Source organism: Oncorhynchus keta, chromosome 35 (genome assembly GCF_023373465.1).
Source record: "Oncorhynchus keta strain PuntledgeMale-10-30-2019 chromosome 35, Oket_V2, whole genome shotgun sequence".
NCBI classification, from domain to species: Eukaryota; Metazoa; Chordata; class Actinopteri; order Salmoniformes; family Salmonidae; genus Oncorhynchus; species Oncorhynchus keta.
This window is the reverse complement of record NC_068455.1, coordinates 5,831,164-5,856,079: the sequence shown is the minus strand read 5'-3', so window position 1 is coordinate 5,856,079 and position 24,916 is coordinate 5,831,164. Positions and strand designations below refer to the sequence as shown.

The 24,916-nt window shown below is 49.0% G+C and overlaps 1 protein-coding gene across 18 annotated transcripts in view; it reads right to left on the bottom strand.

Moving 5' to 3' along the window:
- The window catches only part of LOC118379694 (phosphofurin acidic cluster sorting protein 2-like), a 137,485-nt gene that overhangs the window by 31,522 nt on the left and 81,047 nt on the right, over nt 1-24,916 (bottom strand). For 4 of the 18 annotated variants that reach the window (XM_052496184.1, XM_052496185.1, XM_052496182.1 and 1 more), the window contains exons 2-4: nt 9,161-9,248; nt 7,383-7,472; nt 7,000-7,125 (exon numbers count right to left, since the gene is read on the bottom strand). In XM_052496184.1, the coding sequence (XP_052352144.1) occupies nt 7,000-7,125; nt 7,383-7,472; nt 9,161-9,248 (304 nt within the window). Of the gene's footprint in view, nt 1-2,397; nt 2,476-2,865; nt 2,994-4,342; nt 4,375-4,420; nt 4,453-4,738; nt 4,771-4,816; nt 4,849-4,870; nt 4,903-4,978; nt 5,011-5,230; nt 5,335-6,129; nt 6,162-6,183; nt 6,216-6,741; nt 6,774-6,945; nt 6,978-6,999; nt 7,126-7,382; nt 7,473-9,160; nt 9,249-24,916 lie in introns of those variants that run through there. The other 14 variants (XM_052496186.1, XM_052496187.1, XM_052496188.1 and 11 more) reach the window with 14 other exon arrangements.

Below are 24,916 nucleotides of genomic sequence, written 5' to 3'. Positions count from 1 at the left end.
CATAACACAGCCAATACAATTACGTGGGCGTGGTCTGGAACATAAATAAATGCTGCAAACCAGTCGAGGATATTCGTATCGGAAAAACTACATTTGGTCCACATGTTGCTAACACTGTCAAAACTCGACATGTGCAAGAACATTCATATCGACCACACGGTGGCGCTATAAAGCGGTCGGTCACATGTTTATATCGCTTGATCTGTTTGACGAAGAGCGATGAAATTCGGCACACGTGCTCAGGGATAAGAGATGTGATTTCGTAAAGACACCACCGGGCCGATTTTAACAAAACTTGGGTGAACGATACGTCTTGCCAGAAGAGATCCGTCTTTTACAAAATGACACCGAATGGCCCAAGTGGGGGCCTGCATCATCGTGGGGGGGGGGAAGACATGTTAACTGTTGTTTTGTTCATAAATGCACCACAGTACAGAAACAACATGGTGTGTTGAGACCTTCAAAAATAAGGTCCTACAGCCAGGGTCTTCCCTCATTGTGTTCCTACCTCAGCCATATCGATGGTTCCTACAGCCAGGGTCTAGTCTCATTATGTTCCTACCTCAGCCATATCGATGGTTCCTACAGCCAGGGTCTAGTCTCATTATGTTCCTACCTCAGCCATATCGATGGTTCCTACAGCCAGGGTCTAGTCTCATTGTGTTCCTACCTCAGCCATATCGATGGTTCCTACCTCAGCCATATCGATGGTTCCTACAGCCAGGGTCTAGTCTCATTATGTTCCTACCTCAGCCATATCGATGGTTCCTACAGCCAGGGTCTTCCCTCATTATGTTCCTACCTCAGCCATATCGATGGGTCCTACAGCCAGGGTCTTCCCTCATTATGTTCCTACCTCAGCCATATCGATGGTTCCTACCTCAGCCATATCGATGGTTCCTACAGCCAGGGTCTAGTCTCATTGTGTTCCTACCTCAGCCATATCGATGGTTCCTACAGCCAGGGTCTAGTCTCATTGTGTTCCTACCTCAGCCATATCGATGGTTCCTACAGCCAGGGTCTAGTCTCATTATGTTCCTACCTCAGCCATATCGATGGTTCCTACAGCCAGGGTCTAGTCTCATTATGTTCCTACCTCAGCCATATCGATGGTTCCTACCTCAGCCATATCGATGGTTCCTACAGCCAGGGTCTAGTCTCATTGTGTTCCTACCTCAGCCATATCGATGGTTCCTACCTCAGCCATATCGATGGTTCCTACCTCAGCTATATCGATGGTTCCTACAGCCAGGGTCTAGTCTCATTGTGTTCCTACCTCAGCCATATCGATGGTTCCTACAGCCAGGGTCTAGTCTCATTGTGTTCCTACCTCAGCCATATCGATGGTTCCTACAGCCAGGGTCTAGTCTCATTGTGTTCCTACCTCAGCCATATCGATGGTTCCTACCTCAGCCATATCGATGGTTCCTACCTCAGCCATATCGATGGTTCCTACAGCCAGGGTCTAGTCTCATTGTGTTCCTACCTCAGCCATATCGATGGTTCCTACCTCAGCCATATCGATGTTTCCTACCTCAGCCATATCGATGGTTCCTACAGCCAGTCTAGTCTCAGTCTCATTGTGTTCCTACCTCAGCCATATCGATGGTTCCTACAGCCAGGGTCTAGTCTCATTGTGTTCCTACCTCAGCCATATCGATGGTTCCTACCTCAGCCATATCGATGGTTCCTACCTCAGCCATATCGATGGTTCCTACAGCCAGGGTCTAGTCTCATTGTGTTCCTACCTCAGCCATATCGATGGTTCCTACAGCCAGGGTCTAGTCTCATTGTGTTCCTACCTCAGCCATATCGATGGTTCCTACAGCCAGGGTCTAGTCTCATTGTGTTCCTACCTCAGCCATATCGATGGTTCCTACCTCAGCCATATCGATGGTTCCTACCTCAGCCATATCGATGGTTCCTACCTCAGCCATATCGATGGTTCCTACAGCCAGGGTCTAGTCTCATTGTGTTCCTACCTCAGCCATATCGATGGTTCCTACAGCCAGGGTCTAGTCTCATTGTGTTCCTACCTCAGCCATATCGATGGTTCCTACAGCCAGGGTCTAGTCTCATTGTGTTCCTACCTCAGCCATATCGATGGTTCCTACAGCCAGGGTCTAGTCTCATTGTGTTCCTACCTCAGCCATATCGATGGTTCCTACAGCCAGGGTCTAGTCTCATTGTGTTCCTACCTCAGCCATGGTTCCTATCGATGGTTCCTACCTCAGCCATATCGATGGTTCCTACAGCCAGGGTCTAGTCTCATTGTGTTCCTACCTCAGCCATATCGATGGTTCCTACCTCAGCCATATCGATGGTTCCTACAGCCAGGGTCTAGTCTCATTGTGTTCCTTCAGCCTATGGTTCCTCAGCCATATCGATGGTTCCTACCTCAGCCATATCGATGGTTCCTACAGCCAGGGTCTTGTCTCATTATGTTCCTACCTCAGCCATATCGATGGTTCCTACCTCAGCCATATCGATGGTTCCTACAGCCAGGGTCTAGTCTCATTGTGTTCCTACCTCAGCCATATCGATGGTTCCTACCTCAGCCATATCGATGGTTCCTACAGCCAGGGTCTAGTCTCATTGTGTTCCTACCTCAGCCATATCGATGGTTCCTACCTCAGCCATATCGATGGGTCCTACAGCCAGGGTCTAGTCTCATTGTGTTCCTACCTCAGCCATATCGATGGTTCCTACCTCAGCCATATCGATGGTTCCTACAGCCAGGGTCTAGTCTCATTGTGTTCCTACCTCAGCCATATCGATGGTTCCTACCTCAGCCATATCGATGGTTCCTACAGCCAGGGTCTAGTCTCATTATGTTCCTACCTCAGCCATATCGATGGTTCCTACCTCAGCCATATCGATGGTTCCTACCTCAGCCATATCGATGGTTCCTACCTCAGCCATATCGATGGTTCCTACCTCAGCCATATCGATGGTTCCTACCTCAGCCATATCGATGGTTCCTACAGCCAGGGTCTTGTCTCATTATGTTCCTACCTCAGCCATATCGATGGTTCCTACAGCCAGGGTCTAGTCTCATTGTGTTCCTACCTCAGCCATATCGATGGTTCCTACAGCCAGGGTCTAGTCTCATTGTGTTCCTACCTCAACCATATCGATGGTTCCTACAGCCAGGGTCTAGTCTCATTGTGTTCCTACCTCAGCCATATCGATGGTTCCTACAGCCAGGGTCTAGTCTCATTGTGTTCCTACCTCAGCCATATCGATGGTTCCTACAGCCAGGGTCTAGTCTCATTGTGTTCCTACCTCAGCCATATCGATGGTTCCTACAGCCAGGGTCTAGTCTCATTGTGTTCCTACCTCAGCCATATCGATGGTTCCTACAGCCAGGGTCTAGTCTCATTGTGTTCCTACCTCAGCCATATCGATGGTTCCTACAGCCAGGGTCTAGTCTCATTGTGTTCCTACCTCAGCCATATCGATGGTTCCTACAGCCAGGGTCTAGTCTCATTGTGTTCCTACCTCAGCCATATCGATGGTTCCTACCTCAGCCATATCGATGGTTCCTACAGCCAGGGTCTAGTCTCATTGTGTTCCTACCTCAGCCATATCGATGGTTCCTACCTCAGCCATATCGATGGTTCCTACAGCCAGGGTCTAGTCTCATTGTGTTCCTACCTCAGCCATATCGATGGTTCCTACAGCCAGGGTCTAGTCTCATTGTGTTCCTACCTCAGCCATATCGATGGTTCCTACCTCAGCCATATCGATGGTTCCTACAGCCAGGGTCTAGTCTCATTGTGTTCCTACCTCAGCCATATCGATGGTTCCTACCTCAGCCATATCGATGTTTCCTACCTCAGCCATATCGATGGTTCCTACAGCCAGGGTCTAGTCTCATTGTGTTCCTACCTCAGCCATATCGATGGTTCCTACAGCCAGGGTCTAGTCTCATTGTGTTCCTACCTCAGCCATATCGATGGTTCCTACCTCAGCCATATCGATGTGTTCCTACCTCAGCCATATCGATGGTTCCTACAGCCAGGGTCTAGTCTCATTGTGTTCCTACCTCAGCCATATCGATGGTTCCTACAGCCAGGGTCTAGTCTCATTGTGTTCCTACCTCAGCCATATCGATGGTTCCTACAGCCAGGGTCTAGTCTCATTGTGTTCCTACCTCAGCCATATCGATGGTTCCTACAGCCAGGGTCTAGTCTCATTGTGTTCCTACCTCAGCCATATCGATGGTTCCTACAGCCAGGGTCTAGTCTCATTGTGTTCCTACCTCAGCCATATCGATGGTTCCTACAGCCAGGGTCTAGTCTCATTGTGTTCCTACCTCAGCCATATCGATGTTTCCTACCTCAGCCATATCGATGGTTCCTACAGCCAGGGTCTTGTCTCGTTGTGTTCCTACCTCAGCCATATCGATGGTTCCTACCTCAGCCATATCGATGGTTCCTACAGCCAGGGTCTTGTCTCATTGTGTTCCTACCTCAGCCATATCGATGGTTCCTACCTCAGCCATATCGATGGTTCCTACAGCCAGGGTCTAGTCTCATTGTGTTCCTACCTCAGCCATATTGATGGGTCCTACAGCCAGGGTCTTGTCTCATTGTGTTCCTACCTCAGCCATATCGATGGTTCCTACAGCCAGGGTCTAGTCTCATTATGTTCCTACCTCAGCCATATCGATGGTTCCTACAGCCAGGGTCTAGTCTCATTATGTTCCTACCTCAGCCATATCGATGGTTCCTACCTCAGCCATATCGATGGTTCCTACAGCCAGGGTCTTGTCTCGTTGTGTTCCTACCTCAGCCATATCGATGGTTCCTACCTCAGCCATATCGATGGTTCCTACAGCCAGGGTCTTGTCTCGTTGTGTTCCTACCTCAGCCATATCGATGGTTCCTACAGCCAGGGTCTTGTCTCGTTGTGTTCCTACCTCAACCATATCGATGGTTCCTACAGCCAGGGTCTAGTCTCATTGTGTTCCTACCTCAGCCATATCGATGGTTCCTACAGCCAGGGTCTTGTCTCGTTGTGTTCCTACCTCAACCATATCGATGGTTCCTACCTCAGCCATATCGATGGTTCCTACCTCAGCCATATCGATGGTTCCTACCTCAACCATATCGATGGTTCCTACCTCAACCATATCGATGGTTCCTACCTCAACCATATCGATGGTTCCTACCTCAGCCATATCGATGGCTCCTACAGCCAGGGTCTTCCCTCATTGTGTTCCTACCTCAGCCATATCGATGGTTCCTACCTCAGCCATATCGATGGTTCCTACCTCAGCCATATCGATGGTTCCTACCTCAGCCATATCGATGGTTCCTACCTCAACCATATCGATGGTTCCTACCTCAACCATATCGATGGTTCCTACCTCAGCCATATCGATGGTTCCTACCTCAACCATATCGATGGTTCCTACCTCAACCATATCGATGGTTCCTACCTCAGCCATATCTATGGTTCCTACAGCCAGGGTCTTCCATTTACATTTACATTACATTACATTTAAGTCATTTAGCAGACGCTCTTATCCAGAGCGACTTACAAATTGGTGCATTCACCTTATGACATCCAGTAGAATAGTCACTTTACAATAGTGCATCTAAATCTTAAAGGGGGGTGAGAAGGATTACTTATCCTATCCTTCCCTCATTGTGTTCCTACCTCAGCTATATCGATGGTTCCTACCTCAGCCATATCGATGGTTCCTACCTCAGCCATATCGATGGTTCCTACCTCAGCTATATCGATGGTTCCTACCTCACCCATATCGATGGTTCCTACAGCCAGGGTCTTCCCTCATTATGTTCCTACCTCAGCCATATCGATGGTTCCTACCTCAGCCATATCGATGGTGCCTACCTCAGCCATATCGATGGTGCCTACCTCAGCCATATCGATGGTGCCTACCTCAGCCATATCGATGGTGCCTACCTCAGCCATATCGATGGTGCCTACCTCAGCCATATCGATGTTGCCTACCTCAGCCATATCGATGGTGCCTACCTCAGCCATATCGATGGTGCCTACCTCAGCCATATCGATGGTGCCTACCTCAGCCATATCGATGGTGCCTACCTCAGCCATATCGATGGTGCCTACCTCAGCCATATCGATGGTGCCTACCTCAGCCATATCGATGGTTCCTACAGCCAGGGTCTTGTCCCATTGTGTTCCTACCTCAGCCATATCGATGGTTCCTACAGCCAGGGTCTTGTCCCATTGTGTTCCTACCTCAGCCATGTCGATGGTGCCTACCTCAGCCATGTCGATGGTGCCTACCTCAGCCATGTCGATGGTGCCTACCTCAGCCATGTCGATGGTGCCTACCTCAGCCATGTCGATGGTGCCTACCTCAGCCATGTCGATGGTGCCTACCCCAGCCATGTCGATGGTGCCTACCCCAGCCATGTCGATGGTGCCTACCTCAGCCATGTCGATGGTGCCTACCTCAGCCATGTCGATGGTGCCTACCTCAGCCATGTCGATGGTGCCTACCTCAGCCATGTCGATGGTGCCTACCTCAGCCATATCGATGGTGCCTACCTCAGCCATATCGATGGTGCCTACCTCAGCCATATCGATGGTGCCTACCTCAGCCATATCGATGGTGCCTACCTCAGCCATATCGATGGTGCCTACCTCAGCCATATCGATGGTGCCTACCTCAGCCATATCGATGGTGCCTACCTCAGCAATATCGATGGTGCCTACCTCAGCAATATCGATGGTGCCTACCTCAGCCATATCGATGGTTCCTACAGCCAGGGTCTTGTCTCATTGTGTTCCTACCTCAACCATATCGATGGTTCCTACCTCAGCCATATCGATGGTTCCTACCTCAGCTATATCGATGGTTCCTACAGCCAGGGTCTTGTCTCATTGTGTTCCTACCTCAACCATATCGATGGTTCCTACCTCAGCCATATCGATGTTTCCTACCTCAGCCATATCGATGGTTCCTACAGCCAGGGTCTTGTCTCATTGTGTTCCTACCTCAGCCATATCGATGGTTCCTACAGCCAGGGTCTTGTATCCCAGGATAGTCCTGTTCTTGTATCTCTTCCTCCTCTGCAGCAGGATCTGGAGCTTGTTACCCTCACTCTTCAGGAAGTGAGGGTACTGAGGATGGATGAAAGACAAGAAAATAGAAGAGAGAGGAATCACAGTTTATAACAACATCGTCCTTAAGTGGAAAACATGGGACGCAGGACAGTTAATGATTTATCAATATGCCATTTTTCAAGCCTTCATCCCATTGTCTTCCAAACAGGTGGAGTCACTACCGTGCGCCCATAGTTCCTCGACCATAGCGGAGACAAGAGTTGTTGCGCAATCTGACTTGATACAATATAATGATGACCTTGTGTTTTCTTTACCTGCAGTGAGAAGGTGAGAGCCAGGTCAGTCTCCACTGAGCCACTAGGGGGCAGCACGATCTCATGGGACCTCAGGATCCTCTTGGAACCCTTGGGAAAGGAATCACACATCACCAGACTGTTTGTCAGTCAATACAGCCATTGATACCATTCATGTAATGCAAAACATTTGCTAAGCTCCAACAGTCAACCAGCAGGTAACAAGCTAATGTACAGGAAGTGAAGTCAAACAGCAGGTAACAAGCTAATGTACAGGAAGTTAAGTCAACCAGCAGATAACAAGCTAATGTACAGGAAGTGAAGTCAAACAGCAGGTAACAAGCTAATGTACAGGAAGTGAAGTCAAACAGCAGGTAACAAGCTAATGTACAGGAAGTTAAGTCAACCAGCAGATAACAAGCTAATGTACAGGAAGTGAAGTCAAACAGCAGGTAACAAGCTAATGTACAGGAAGTGAAGTCAACCAGCAGGTAACAAGCTAATGTACAGGAAGTGAAGTCAACCAGCAGGTAACAAGCTAATGTACAGGAAGTGAAGTCAACCAGCAGGTAACAAGCTAATGTACAGGAAGTGAAGTCAACCAGCAGGTAACAAGCTAATGTACAGGAAGTGAAGTCAACCAGCAGGTAACAAGCTAATGTACAGGAAGTGAAGTCAACCAGCAGGTAACAAGCTAATGTACAGGAAGTGAAGTCAACCAGCAGGTAACAAGCTAATGTACAGGAAGTGAAGTCAACCAGCAGGTAACAAGCTAATGTACAGGAAGTGAAGTCAACCAGCAGGTAACAAGCTAATGTACAGGAAGTGAAGTCAACCAGCAGGTAACAAGCTAATGTACAGGAAGTGAAACATAGGAACGCATCTGTCAGCTTGGATAACATTTGTCTTAGAGGATGTGTGTGACATTTATGCAGTCTACCTGGATTGTGTGTGTGTGTGTAACTCATGTAGTCTTGATTCTCAGGTGTGTTCCTGCCGTACCTACAGCCAGGTGTGTTCCTGCCGTACCTACAGCCAGGTGTGTTCCTGCCGTACCTACAGCCAGGTGTGTTCCTGCCGTACCTACAGCCAGGTGTGTTCCTGTCGTACCTACAGCCAGGTGTGTTCGTGCCGTACCTACAGCCAGGTGTGTTCCTGCCGCGTACCTACAGCCAGGTGTGTTCCTGCCGTACCTACAGCCAGGTGTGTTCTTGCCGTACCTACAGCCAGGTGTGTTCGTGCCGTACCTACAGCCAGGTGTGTTCGTGCCGTACCTACAGCCAGGTGTGTTCGTGCCGTACCTACAGCCAGGTGTGTTCCTGCCGCGTACCTACAGCCAGGTGTGTTCCTGCCGTACCTACAGCCAGGTGTGTTCCTGCCGTACCTACAGCCAGGTGTGTTCGTGCCGTACCTACAGCCAGGTGTGTTCGTGCCGTACCTACAGCCAGGTGTGTTCGTGCCGTACCTACAGCCAGGTGTGTTCCTGCCGTACCTACAGCCAGGTGTGTTCCTGCCGTACCTACAGCCAGGTGTGTTCCTCCCGTACCTACAGCCAGGTGTGTTCCTGCCGTATCTACAGCCAGGTGTGTTCCTGCCGTACCTACAGCCAGGTGTGTTCCTGCCGTACCTACAGCCAGGTGTGTTCCTGCCGTACCTACAGCCAGGTGTGTTCCTGCCGTACCTACAGCCAGGTGTGTTCCTCCCGTACCTACAGCCAGGTGTGTTCCTGCCGTACCTACAGCCAGGTGTGTTCCTGCCGTACCTACAGCCAGGTGTGGTGTGAAAGGTCATATCTTTACCTGGATCTTGACAGCGATGACCACAGAGATGAGTTCCTTGTCCAGCTCCCTCAGGACCACCAACCTCTTCAGAGTCAGACTGCACAACCTGCACACAGAAGACAGATCGAGAACAATTAGGCCTAATTTAGACTCATGTACAAAACATTAAGGACACCTGCTCTTTCTTTGACAGACTGAATGACCAGGTGAATCCAGGTGAAAGATCCCTTATTGACGTCACCTGTTAAATCCACTTCAATCAGTGTAGATGAAGGGGAGGAGACATGTAGATGAAGAGGAGGAGACATGTAGATGAAGAGGAGGAGACATGTAGATGAAGGGGAGGAGACATGTAGATGAAGGGGAGGAGACATGTAGATGAAGAGGAGGAGACATGTAGATGAAGAGGAGGAGACATGTAGATGAAGGGGAGGAGACATGTAGATGTAGAGGAGGAGACATGTAGATGAAGGGGAGGAGACATGTAGATGAAGGGGAGGAGACATGTAGATGTAGAGGAGGAGACATGTAGATTAAGGGGAGGAGACAGGTGGTTAAAGAAGGATTTTTAAGCATTGAGACAATTGAGACATGGGTTGTGTTCGTGTGCCATTCAGAGGGTGAATGGGGAAGACAACATATTGCAGTGCCTTTGACTGGGGTTTGATAGTAGGTGCCAAGGCGCACCGGTTTGTGTCACGAACTGCAACGATGCTGGGTTTTTCACGCTCAACAGTTTCTCATGTGTATCAAGAATGGTTCACCCACCCAAAGAGCATCCAGACAACTTGACACAACAGTGGGAAGGAAACCTTGGAGTCGACATGTACCAGCATCCCTGTGGAACGCTTTCGACACCTTGTGGAGTCCGTTCCCAGACGAATTGAGGCTGTTCTGAGGGCCAAACGGGGTGCAACTCAATAATAAAAATATGTTCTTAATGTTTGGTGTACCTAGTGTATACGCATACACACCTTGTTCATTTAAATAAACAAAAACAACCATCTCGAGTAAACAGATAATTCCCTGTATGCCCATAAACCAAGCGTTCATCAACTGTTTACCAACAACAACAACAACAACAACAACAACACCACCAAAGACATGAATCAGACATCGTCACAACCCAGCATTGAACCGACATACTGAATAGATCTTATCGAAACCTTCAGACGTCACTCTGCTGTGTTTCCATCTTTCAGGAGTCACTCTGCTGTGTTTCCATCTTTCAGGAGTCACTCTGCTGTGTTTCCATCTTTCAGGAGTCACTCTGTGTTTCCATCTTTCAGGAGTCACTCTGCTGTGTTTCCATCTTTCAGGAGTCACTCTGCTGTGTTTCCATCTTTCAGGAGTCACTCTGCTGTGTTTCCATCTTTCAGAAGTCACTCTGCTGTGTTTCCATCTTTCGGGAGTCACTCTGCTGTGTTTCCATCTTTCAGGAGTCACTCTGTGGTGTTTCCATCTTTCAGGAGTCACTCTGTGGTGTTTCCATCTTTCAGGAGTCACTCTGCTGTGTTTCCATCTTTCGGGAGTCACTCTGCTGTGTTTCCATCTTTCGGGAGTCACTCTGCTGTGTTTCCATCTTTCGGGAGTCACTCTGCTGTGTTTCCATCTTTCAGGAGTCACTCTGCTGTGTTTCCATCTTTCAGAAGTCACTCTGCTGTGTTTCCATCTTTCAGGAGTCACTCTGCTGTGTTTCCATCTTTCAGAAGTCACTCTGCTGTGTTTCCATCTTTCAGAAGTCACTCTGCTGTGTTTCCATCTTTCAGGAGTCACTCTGCGGTGTTTCCATCTTTCAGGAGTCACTCTGCTGTGTTTCCATCTTTCAGGAGTCACTCTGCTGTGTTTCCATCTTTCAGGAGTCACTCTGCTGTGTATCCATCTTTCAGGAGTCACTCTGCTGTGTATCCATCTTTCAGGAGTCACTCTGCTGTGTTTCCATCTTTCAGAAGTCACTCTGCTGTGTTTCCATCTTTCAGACGTCACTCTGCTGTGTTTCCATCTTTCAGGAGTCACTCTGCTGTGTTTCCATCTTTCAGGAGTCACTCTGCTGTGTTTCCATCTTTCAGAAGTCACTCTGCTGTGTTTCCATCTTTCAGGAGTCACTCTGCTGTGTTTCCATCTTTCAGGAGTCACTCTGCTGTGTTTCCATCTTTCAGGAGTCACTCTGCTGTGTTTCCATCTTTCAGAAGTCACTCTGCTGTGTTTCCATCTTTCGGGAGTCACTCTGCTGTGTTTCCATCTTTCAGGAGTCACTCTGTGGTGTTTCCATCTTTCAGGAGTCACTCTGTGGTGTTTCCATCTTTCAGGAGTCACTCTGTGGTGTTTCCATCTTTCGGGAGTCACTCTGCTGTGTTTCCATCTTTCAGGAGTCACTCTGCTGTGTTTCCATCTTTCAGAAGTCACTCTGCTGTGTTTCCATCTTTCAGAAGTCACTCTGCTGTGTTTCCATCTTTCAGAAGTCACTCTGCTGTGTTTCCATCTTTCAGGAGTCACTCTGCTGTGTTTCCATCTTTCAGAAGTCACTCTGCTGTGTTTCCATCTTTCAGAAGTCACTCTGCTGTGTTTCCATCTTTCAGAAGTCACTCTGCTGTGTTTCCATCTTTCAGAAGTCACTCTGCTGTGTTTCCATCTTTCAGAAGTCACTCTGCTGTGTTTCCATCTTTCAGAAGTCACTCTGCTGTGTTTCCATCTTTCAGAAGTCACTCTGCTGTGTTTCCATCTTTCAGAAGTCACTCTGCTGTGTTTCCATCTTTCAGAAGTCACTCTGCTGTGTTTCCATCTTTCAGAAGTCACTCTGCTGTGTTTCCATCTTTCAGAAGTCACTCTGCTGTGTTTCCATCTTTCAGGAGTCACTCTGCTGTGTTTCCATCTTTCAGAAGTCACTCTGCTGTGTTTCCATCTTTCAGAAGTCACTCTGCTGTGTTTCCATCTTTCAGAAGTCACTCTGCTGTGTTTCCATCTTTCAGGAGTCACTCTGCTGTGTTTCCATCTTTCAGGAGTCACTCTGCTGTGTTTCCATCTTTCAGAAGTCACTCTGCTGTGTTTCCATCTTTCAGGAGTCACTCTGCTGTGTTTCCATCTTTCAGGAGTCACTCTGCTGTGTTTCTATCTTTCAGGAGTCACTCTGCTGTGTTTCCATCTTTCAGAAGTCACTCTGCTGTGTTTCCATCTTTCAGAAGTCACTCTGCTGTGTTTCCATCTTTCAGAAGTCACTCTGCTGTGTTTCCATCTTTCAGGAGTCACTCTGCTGCGTTTCCATCTTTGTGATTCAGAGGAGCCTAATAACTATTTCATGGAGGAAACTGATTAGCCTTCCTGTTATCTGGACCGCTTCGCTTCTTCTCATGACGTTATCTGACCGAGAAATAAATACACTGTGATGACTCTTCCATCTCCATCCAAAAGACACAATTCAGAGTAGTGGCAAAAAACACAACTTAAAATAAAAGAGAGAGAGATGGCAGAGAACAGGCTGGTCTTTATTGAGAAATAAAAACCCCAACTAGAAATTGGCTAAAGAAGTGTTCAAAACACTGCACTTGTTAATGCTGCTTGATTCTTAATTATGGGTGTCTGGGGGAGGGGGGCTTGAGGCCAAATCCTCTTTCACTTTCCTGGAGAGGAGGGACCGTTGCCAACATCCCAGACTGGGCAGACAAATAAGGTTCGGTCTCAAAAGGTACCTTATTTTCTATACACTACTTTAGACCAGAGCCCTATTCCCTATATAGTGCACTACTTTAGACCAGAGCCCTATTCCCTATATAGTGCACTACTTTAGACCAGGGCCCTATTCCCTATATAGTGCACTACTTTAGACCAGAGCTCTATTCCCTATATTGTGCACTGCTTTAGACCAGAACCCTATCCCCTATATAGTGCACTACATTAGACCAGGGCCCTATTCCCTATATAGTGCACTACTTTAGACCAGAGCCCTATGGCACCCTATTCCCTATATAGTGCACTACTTTGGACCAGAGCCCTATTCCCTATATAGTCCACTACTTTAGACCAGAGCCCTATTCCCTATATAGTGCACTACTTTAGACCAGAGCCCTATTCCCTATATAGTGCACTACTTTAGACCAAAGCCCTATTCCCTATATAGTGCACTACTTTAAACCAGAGCCCTATTCCCTATATAGTGCACTACTTTAGACCAGGGCCCTATTCCCTATATAGTGAACTACTTTAGACCAGAGCCCTATGGCACCCTAGTCCCTATATAGTACACTACTTTAGACCAGAGCCCTATTCCCTATATAGTCCACTACTTTAGACCAGAGCCCTAGTCCCTATATAGTGCACTACTTTAGACCAGAGCCCTAGTCCCTATATAGTGCACTACTTTAGACCAGAGCCCTATGGCACCCTAGTCCCTATATAGTACACTACTTTAGACCAGAGCCCTATTCCCTATATAGTCCACTACTTTAGACCAGAGCCCTAGTCCCTATATAGTGCACTACTTTAGACCAGAGCCCTATTCCCTATATAGTGCACTACTTTAGACCAAAGCCCTATTCCCTATATAGTGCACTACTTTAAACCAGAGCCCTATTCCCTATATAGTCCACTACTTTAGACCAGAGCCCTAGTCCCTATATAGTGCACTACTTTAGACCACAGGACTCTGGGTGCCATTTGGGACTCACCCTAAAAGGGGCGGTACATATCTTTGTAACAACTGGAGAAACATGTAATAAGGCCCTCAATGTTTGAACTCACTTCCTAGGAAAATAAATTTAATTTATTTCTTTCTTTCTCTCTTTGTTTATTTCTTTCTCTCTTTCTCTCTTCTTTCTCTCTTTGTTTCTCTCTTTGTTTCTCTCTTTGTTTATTTCTTTGTTTATTTCTTTCTTTCTCTCTTTCTTTCTCTCTTTCTTTCTCTCTTTCTTTCTCTCTTTGTTTATTTCTTTCTTTCTTTCTTTCTTTCTGTGTGGCTCCCTCTTCACTCTCTTCACTTGGTTCCCACAAGAGAAGCTGCTTGGGAAACCTGGCTTCTAGGGTGGCTAAATGGCAGTAGCCTTCGCAATATCCCAGGTTTGGAGTAGCCTGGAGAAATACAGTCTGTTTTGTGCTAACATTGCTACTCTTTTTTCCATGTTTGGCAATGAAATTAAGTACAAGGAGTGGAATGTTAGCACAAAACAGGTTCTGGATTTTGGGGGTCTTGCAACCTGTTAAATAGCCTACGACACTGTGGGAAATATTGTCTGTTTGTCTCCTAAACACCCGCCTGTCATGCGGTGTTCCTTCACCTCAACATGAACATGATTTTACTGAGTTACAGTTCATATAAAGGAAATCAGTCAATTTAAATAAATCCATTAGATATATTATTGTAGGGAACTGGAGCACGCTGTTGTACACGTCGCTCCAGAGCATCCCAAACATGCTCAATGGGTGACATGTCTGGTGAGTATGCAGGCCATGGAAGAACTGGGACATTTTCAGCTTCCAGGAATTGTCTACGGATCCTTGCAATATGGTTCTGTGCATTATCATGCTGAAACATGAGGTGATGGCGGTGGATGAATGGCACGACAATGGGCCTCAGGATCTCGTCGTGGTATCTGTTCATTCAAATTGCCATCGATAAAATCTAATTGTGTTTGTTGTTTGTAGCTTATGCCAGCCCATACCATAACCCCATCGCCACATCTCCCATCGGGCACTGTGTTCACAATGTTGACGTCAGCAAACCTCTCGCCCACATGTCTGCCATCTGCCCGGTTCAGCTGAAACCGGGATTCGTCCGTGATGAGCACACTTCTCCAACGTGCCAGTAGCCATCGAAGGTGATCATTTACCCACTGAAGTTGGTTACAACGCTGAACTGCAGTCGGGTCGAGACCCTGGTGAGGACGACGAGCACACAGATGAGCTTCCCTGAGACGGTTTCTGACAGTTTGTGCAGAAATTATTTGGTTGTGCAAACACACAGTTTCATCTGCTGTCCGGGTGGCTGGTCTCAGACCATCCCACAGTGTCATCAGCTGTCTGGGTGGCTGGTCTCAGACCATCCCACAGTGTCATCAGCTGTCTGGGTGGCTGGTCTCAGACGATCCCACAGTTTCATCAGCTGTCCGGGTGGCTGGTCTCAGACCATCCCACAGTGTCATCAGCTGTCTGGGTGGCTGGTCTCAGACCATCCCACAGTGTCATCAGCTGTCTGGGTGGCTGGTCTCAGACCATCCCACAGTGTCAGCTGTCTGGGTGGCTGGTCTCAGACCATCCCACAGTGTCATCAGCTGTCTGGGTGGCTGGTCTCAGACCATCCCACAGTGTCATCAGCTGTCTGGGTGGCTGGTCTCAGACCATCCCACAGTGTCATCAGCTGTCTGGGTGGCTGGTCTCAGACCATCCCACAGTGTCATCAGCTGTCTGGGTGGCTGGTCTCAGACCATCCCACAGTGTCATCAGCTGTCTGGGTGGCTGGTCTCAGACCATCCCACAGTGTCATCAGCTGTCTGGGTGGCTGGTCTCAGACCATCCCACAGTGTCATCAGCTGTCTGGGTGGCTGGTCTCAGACGATCCCACAGTTTCATCAGCTGTCCGGGTGGCTGGTCTCAGACCATCCCACAGTGTCATCAGCTGTCTGGGTGGCTGGTCTCAGACCATCCCACAGTGTCATCAGCTGTCTGGGTGGCTGGTCTCAGACCATCCCACAGTGTCATCAGCTGTCTGGGTGGCTGGTCTCAGACCATCCCACAGTGTCATCAGCTGTCTGGGTGGCTGGTCTCAGACCATCCCACAGTGTCATCAGCTGTCTGGGTGGCTGGTCTCAGACCATCCCACAGTGTCATCAGCTGTCTGGGTGGCTGGTCTCAGACCATCCCACAGTGTCATCAGCTGTCTGGGTGGCTGGTCTCAGACGATCCCACAGTGTCATCAGCTGTCTGGGTGGCTGGTCTCAGACGATCCCACAGGTGAAGAAGCCGGACGTGAAGGTCCTGGGCTGGTGTGGTTACACGTGGTCTGCGGTTGTGATGCCGGTTGGACGTACTGCCAAATTCTCTAAAACGACATTGGAGGCGGCTTATGGTAGAGAAATTAACATTCAATTATCTGGCAACAACTCTGGTGGACATTCCTGCAGTCAGCATGCCAACTGCACGCTCCCTCAAAACTTGAGACATCTGTGGCATTGTGTTGTGTGGCAAAACTGCTTATTTTAGAGTGGCCTTTTATTGTCCCCCAGCACAAGGTGCACCTGTGTAATGATCATGCTGTTTAATCAGCTTCTTGATATGCCACACCTGTCAGGTGGATGGATTATCTTGGCAAAGGAGAAATACAAACTAACAGTGATGTAAACTAATTCGTGCACAACCTTTGAGAGAAATAAGCTTTTTGTGTGTACGGAACATTTCTGGGATCTTTTATTTCAGCTCGTGAAACATGGGACCAACACTTTACATGTTGATTTATAGTTTTGTTTAGTATAGTAATATAAATAACACAGATCTAGCCGTTTTAGCAACCTGTTACCCCACCTCAACACTCCCACCATGCTGTTACCCCACCTCAACATTCCCACCATGTTGTTACCCCACCTCAACATTCCCACCTCAACATTCCCACTATGCTGTTACCCCACCTCAACATTCCCACCTCAACATTCCCACTATGCTGTTACCCCACCTCAACATTCCCACCTCAACATTCCCACTCTGCTGTTACCCCACCTCAACATTCCCACCTCAACATTCCCACTACGCTGTTACCCCACATCAACATTCCCACCTCAACATTCCCACTATGCTGTTACCCCACCTCAACATTCCCACCTCAACATTCCCACTATTCTGTTACCCCACCTCAACATTCCCACCTCAACATTCCCACCATGCTGTTACCCCACCTCAACATTCCCACCTCAACATTCCCACCATGCTGTTACCCCACCTCAACATTCCCACCTCAACATTCCCACTATGCTGTTACCCCACCTCAACATTCCCACCTCAGCATTCCCACCATGCTGTTACCCCACCTCAACATTCCCACTACGCTGTTACCACACATCAACATTCCCACTACGCTGTTACCCCACCATTTTGTTACCCCACCTCAACATTCCCACTATGCTGTTACCCCACCTCAACATTCCCACCATGTTGTTACCCCACCTCAACATTCCCACTACGCTGTTACCCCACCTCAACATTCCCACTACGCTGTTACCCCACCTCAACATTCCCACCACGCTGTTACCCCACCACGCTGTTACCCCACCTCAACATTCCCACCATGTTGTTACCCCACCTCAACATTCCCACTATGTTGTTACCCCACATCAACATTCCCACCACGCTGTTACCCCACCACAACATTCCCACCATGTTGTTACCCCACCTCAACATTCCCACTACGTTGTTACCCCACCATGTTGTTACCCCACATCAACATTCCCACCATGTTGTTACCCCACCTCAACATTCCCACCATGTTGTTACCCCACCTCAACATTCCCACTACGTTGTTACCCCACATCAACATTCCCACTACGCTGTTACCCCACCTCAACATTCCCACCATGCTGTTACCCCACCTCAACATTCCCACTACGCTGTTACCCCACCTCAACATTCCCACTACGCTGTTACCCCACCTCAACATTCCCACCATGTTGTTACCCCACCTCAACATTCCCACTATGCTGTTACCCCACCTCAACATTCCCACCTCAACATTCCCAACATGCTGTTACCCCACCTCAACATTCCCACTACGCTGTTACCACACATCAACATTCCCACTACGCTGTTACCCCACCATTTTGTTACCCCACCTCAACATTCCCACTACGCTGTTACCCCACCATTTTGTTACCCCACCTCAACATTCCCACTATGCTGTTACCCCACCTCAACATTCCCACCATGTTGTTACCCCACCTCAACATTCCCACTACGCTGTTACCCCACCTCAACATTCCCACTACGCTGTTACCCCACCACGCTGTTACCCCACCTCAACATTCCCACCATGTTGTTACCCCACCTTAACATTCCCACTATGTTGTTACCCCACATCAACATTCCCGCCACGCTGTTACCCCACCTCAACATTCCCACCATGTTGTTACCCCACCTCAACATTCCCACTACGTTGTTACCCCACCTCAACATTCCCACTACGCTGTTACCACACATCAACATTCCCACTACGCTGTTACCCCACCATTTTGTTACCCCACCTCAACATTCCCACTACGCTGTTACCCCACCATTTTGTTACCCCACCTCAACATTCCCACTATGCTGTTACCCCACCTCAACATTCCCACCATGTTGTTACCCCACCTCAACATTCCCACTACGCTGTTACCCCACCTCAACATTCCCACTACGCTGTTACCCCACCTCAACATTCCCACCATGTTGTTACCCCACCTCAACATTCCCACTACGTTGTTACCCCACCTCAACATTCCCACTATGTTGTTACCCCACATCAACATTCCCACCACGCTGTTACGCCACCTCAACATTCCCACCATGTTGTTACCCCACCTCAACATTCCCACATTACATGTTGTTACCCCACCTCAACATTCCCACTACGCTGTTACCCCACCTCAACATTCCCACCATGTTGTTACCCCACCTCAACATTCCCACCTCAACATTCCCACTATGCTGTTACCCCACCATGTTGTTACCCCACCTCAACATTCCCACTATGCTGTTACCCCACCTCAACATTCCCACCTCAACATTCCCAACATGCTGTTACCCCACCTCAACATTCCCACTACGCTGTTACCACACATCAACATTCCCACTACGCTGTTACCCCACCATTTTGTTACCCCACCTCAACATTCCCACTACGCTGTTACCCCACCATTTTTTTACCCCACCTCAACATTCCCACTATGCTGTTACCCCACCTCAACATTCCCACCATGTTGTTACCCCACCTCAACATTCCCACTACGCTGTTACCCCACCTCAACATTCCCACTACGCTGTTACCCCACCCCACCACGCTGTTACCCCACCTCAACATTCCCACCATGTTGTTACCCCACCTCAACATTCCCACTATGTTGTTACCCCACCTCAACATTCCCACCACGCTGTTACCCCACCTCAACATTCCCACCATGTTGTTACCCCACCTCAACATTCCCACTACGTTGTTACCCCACCTTAACATTCCCACTATGTTGTTACCCCACATCAACATTCCCACCACGCTGTTACCCCACCTCAACATTCCCACCATGTTGTTACCCCACCTCAACATTCCCACTACGTTGTTACCCCACCTCAACATTCCCACTACGTTGTTACCCCACCTCAACATTCCCACCATGTTGTTACCCCACCTCAACATTCCCACCATTTTGTTACCCCACCTCAACATTCCCACCATGTTGTTACCCCACATCAACATTCCCACTACGTTGTTACCCCACCTCAACATTCCCACTATGCTGTTACCCCACCTCAACATTAACACTACGCTGTTACCCCACATCAACATTCCCACTACGCTGTTACCCCACCTCAACATTCCCACTACGTTGTTACCCCACCTCAACATTCCCACTAAGTTGTTACCCCACCTCAACATTCCCACTACGCTGTTACCCCACCTCAACATTCCCACTACGTTGTTACCCCACCTCAACATTCCCACTAAGTTGTTACCCCACCTCAACATTCCCACTACGCTGTTACCCCACATCAACATTCCCACTACGCTGTTACCCCACCTCAACATTCCCACTATGCTGTTACCCCACCTCAACATTCCCACTAAGCTGTTACCCCACCTCAACATTCCCACTACGCTGTTACCCCACCTCAACATTCCCACTATGCTGTTACCCCACCTCAACATTCCCACCATGTTGTTACCCCACATCAACATTCCCACTACGCTGTTACCCCACCTCAACATTCCCACTACGCTGTTACCCCACCTCAACATTCCCACTATGCTGTTACCCCACCTCAACATTCCCACTAAGCTGTTACCCCACATCAACATTCCCACTACGCTGTTACCCCACCTCAACATTCCCACTATGCTGTTACCCCACCTCAACATTCCCACCATGTTGTTACCCCACATCAACATTCCCACTACGCTGTTACCCCACCTCAACATTCCCACTACGCTGTTACCCCACCTCAACATTCCCACTACGCTGTTACCCCACCTCAACATTCCCACTACGCTGTTACCCCACCTCAACATTCCCACTACGCTGTTACCCCACCTCAACATTCCCACTACGCTGTTACCCCACCTCAACATTCCCACTACGCTGTTACCCCACCTCAACATTCCCACTACGCTGTTACCCCACCTCAACATTCCCACTATGCTGTTACCCCACCTCAACATTCCCACTACGTTGTTACCCCACATCAACATTCCCACTATGCTGTTACCCCACCTCAACATTCCCACCATGTTGTTACCCCACATCAACATTCCCACTACGCTGTTACCCCACCTCAACATTCCCACTATGCTGTTACCCCACCTCAACATTCCCACTATGCTGTTACCCCACCTCAACATTCCCACTACGCTGTTACCCCACATCAACATTCCCACTACGCTGTTACCCCACCTCAACATTCCCACCATGCTGTTACCCCACCTCAACATTCCCACCATGTTGTTACCCCACATCAACATTCCCACTACGCTGTTACCCCACCTCAACATTCCCACCATGCTGTTACCCCACATCAACATTCCCACTACGCTGTTACCCCACCTCAACATTCCCACTATGCTGTTACCCCACATCAACATTCCCACTACGCTGTTACCCCACCTCAACATTCCCACTACGCTGTTACCCCACCTCAACATTCCCACTACGCTGTTACCCCACCTCAACAATCCCACCATGCTGTTACCCCACCTCAACAATCCCACTACGCTGTTACCCCATTCCCCTCAACATTCCCACTCAACGCCACTACGCTGTTACCCCACCTCAACATTCCCACTACGCTGTTACCCCACCTCAACATTCCCACTACGCTGTTACCCCACCTCAACAATCCCACTATGCTGTTACCCCACCTCAACAATCCCACTATGCTGTTACCCCACCTCAACATTCCCACTACGCTGTTACCCCACCTCAACAATCCCACTATGCTGTTACCCCACCTCAACAATCCCACTACGCTGTTACCCCACCTCAACAATCCCACTACGCTGTTACCCCACCTCAACAATCCCACTACGCTGTTACCCCACTTCAACAATCCCACTACGCTGTTACCCCACCTCAACAATCCCACTATGCTGTTACCCCACCTCAACATTCCCACTATGTTGTTACCCCACATCAACATTCCCACCACGCTGTTACCCCACCACAACATTCCCACCATGTTGTTACCCCACCTCAACATTCCCACTACGTTGTTACCCCACCATGTTGTTACCCCACATCAACATTCCCACCATGTTGTTACCCCACCTCAACATTCCCACCATGTTGTTACCCCACCTCAACATTCCCACTACGTTGTTACCCCACCTCAACATTCCCACTACGCTGTTACCCCACCTCAACATTCCCACCATGCTGTTACCCCACCTCAACATTCCCACTACGCTGTTACCCCACCTCAACATTCCCACTACGCTGTTACCCCACCTCAACATTCCCACCATGTTGTTACCCCACCTCAACATTCCCACTATGCTGTTACCCCACCTCAACATTCCCACCTCAACATTCCCAACATGCTGTTACCCCACCTCAACATTCCCACTACGCTGTTACCACACATCAACATTCCCACTACGCTGTTACCCCACCATTTTGTTACCCCACCTCAACATTCCCACTACGCTGTTACCCCACCATTTTGTTACCCCACCTCAACATTCCCACTATGCTGTTACCCCACCTCAACATTCCCACCATGTTGTTACCCCACCTCAACATTCCCACTACGCTGTTACCCCACCTCAACATTCCCACTACGCTGTTACCCCACCACGCTGTTACCCCACCTCAACATTCCCACCATGTTGTTACCCCACCTTAACATTCCCACTATGTTGTTACCCCACATCAACATTCCCACCACGCTGTTACCCCACCTCAACATTCCCACCATGTTGTTACCCCACCTCAACATTCCCACTACGTTGTTACCCCACCTCAACATTCCCACTATGCTGTTACCCCACCTCAACATTCCCACCATGTTGTTACCCCACCTCAACATTCCCACTACGCTGTTACCCCACCTCAACATTCCCACTACGCTGTTACCCCACCACGCTGTTACCCCACCTCAACATTCCCACCATGTTGTTACCCCACCTTAACATTCCCACTATGTTGTTACCCCACATCAACATTCCCACCACGCTGTTACCCCACCTCAACATTCCCACCATGTTGTTACCCCACCTCAACATTCCCACTACGTTGTTACCCCACCTCAACATTCCCACTATGTTGTTACCCCACATCAACATTCCACTATGTTGTTACCCCCATCAACATTCCCACCACGCTGTTACGCCACCTCAACATTCCCACCATGTTGTTACCCCACCTCAACATTCCCACTACGCTGTTACCCCACCTCAACATTCCCACTACGCTGTTACCCCACCTCAACATTCCCACCATGTTGTTACCCCACCTCAACATTCCCACCTCAACATTCCCACTATGCTGTTACCCCACCATGTTGTTACCCCACCTCAACATTCCCACTATGCTGTTACCCCACCTCAACATTCCCACCTCAACATTCCCAACATGCTGTTACCCCACCTCAACATTCCCACTACGCTGTTACCACACATCAACATTCCCACTACGCTGTTACCCCACCATTTTGTTACCCCACCTCAACATTCCCACCATGTTGTTACCCCACCTCAACATTCCCACCATTTTGTTACCCCACCTCAACATTCCCACCATGTTGTTACCCCACATCAACATTCCCACTACGCTGTTACCCCACCTCAACATTCCCACTACGCTGTTACCCCACCACGCTGTTACCCCACCTCAACATTCCCACCATGTTGTTACCCCACCTTAACATTCCAACTATGTTGTTACCCCACCTCAACATTCCCACCACGCTGTTACCCCACCTCAACATTCCCACCATGTTGTTACCCCACCTCAACATTCCCACTACGTTGTTACCCCACCTTAACATTCCCACTATGTTGTTACCCCACATCAACATTCCCACCACGCTGTTACGCCACCTCAACATTCCCACCATGTTGTTACCCCACCTCAACATTCCCACTACGTTGTTACCCCACCTCAACATTCCCACTAAGTTGTTCCCCCACCTCAACATTCCCACTACGCTGTTACCCCACCTCAACATTCCCACTACGTTGTTACCCCACCTCAACATTCCCACTAAGTTGTTACCCCACCTCAACATTCCCACTACGCTGTTACCCCACATCAACATTCCCACTACGCTGTTACCCCACCTCAACATTCCCACTATGCTGTTACCCCACCTCAACATTCCCACTAAGCTGTTACCCCACCTCAACATTCCCACTACGTTGTTACCCCACCTCAACATTCCCACTATGCTGTTACCCCACCTCAACATTCCCACCATGTTGTTACCCCACATCAACATTCCCACTACGCTGTTACCCCACCTCAACATTCCCACTACGCTGTTACCCCACCTCAACATTCCCACTACGCTGTTACCCCACCTCAACATTCCCACTACGTTGTTACCCCACATCAACATTCCCACTACGCTGTTACCCCACCTCAACATTCCCACTACGCTGTTACCCCACCTCAACATTCCCACTACGCTGTTACCCCACATCAACATTCCCACTACGCTGTTACCCCACCTCAACATTCCCACTATGCTGTTACCCCACCTCAACATTCCCACTACGTTGTTACCCCACCTCAACATTCCCACTATGCTGTTACCCCACCTCAACATTCCCACCATGTTGTTACCCCACATCAACATTCCCACTACGCTGTTACCCCACCTCAACATTCCCACTACGCTGTTACCCCACCTCAACATTCCCACTATGCTGTTACCCCACCTCAACATTCCCACTACGCTGTTACCCCACATCAACATTCCCACTACGCTGTTACCCCACCTCAACATTCCCACTATGCTGTTACCCCACCTCAACATTCCCACCATGTTGTTACCCCACATCAACATTCCCACTACGCTGTTACCCCACCTCAACATTCCCACTATGCTGTTACCCCACATCAACATTCCCACTACGCTGTTACCCCACCTCAACATTCCCACTATGCTGTTACCCCACCTCAACATTCCCACTATGCTGTTACCCCACCTCAACATTCCCACTATGCTGTTACCCCACCTCAACATTCCCACTACGCTGTTACCCCACCTCAACATTCCCACTACGCTGTTACCCCACCTCAACATTCCCACTAAGCTGTTACCCCACCTCAACATTCCCACTACGCTGTTACCCCACATCAACATTCCCACTACGCTGTTACCCCACCTCAACATTCCCACTATGCTGTTACCCCACCTCAACATTCCCACTACGCTGTTACCCCACCTCAACATTCCCACTACGCTGTTACCCCACCTCAACATTCCCACTACGCTGTTACCCCACCTCAACAATCCCACCATGCTGTTACCCCACCTCAACAATCCCACTACGCTGTTACCCCACCTCAACATTCCCACTACGCTGTTACCCCACCTCAACATTCCCACTACGCTGTT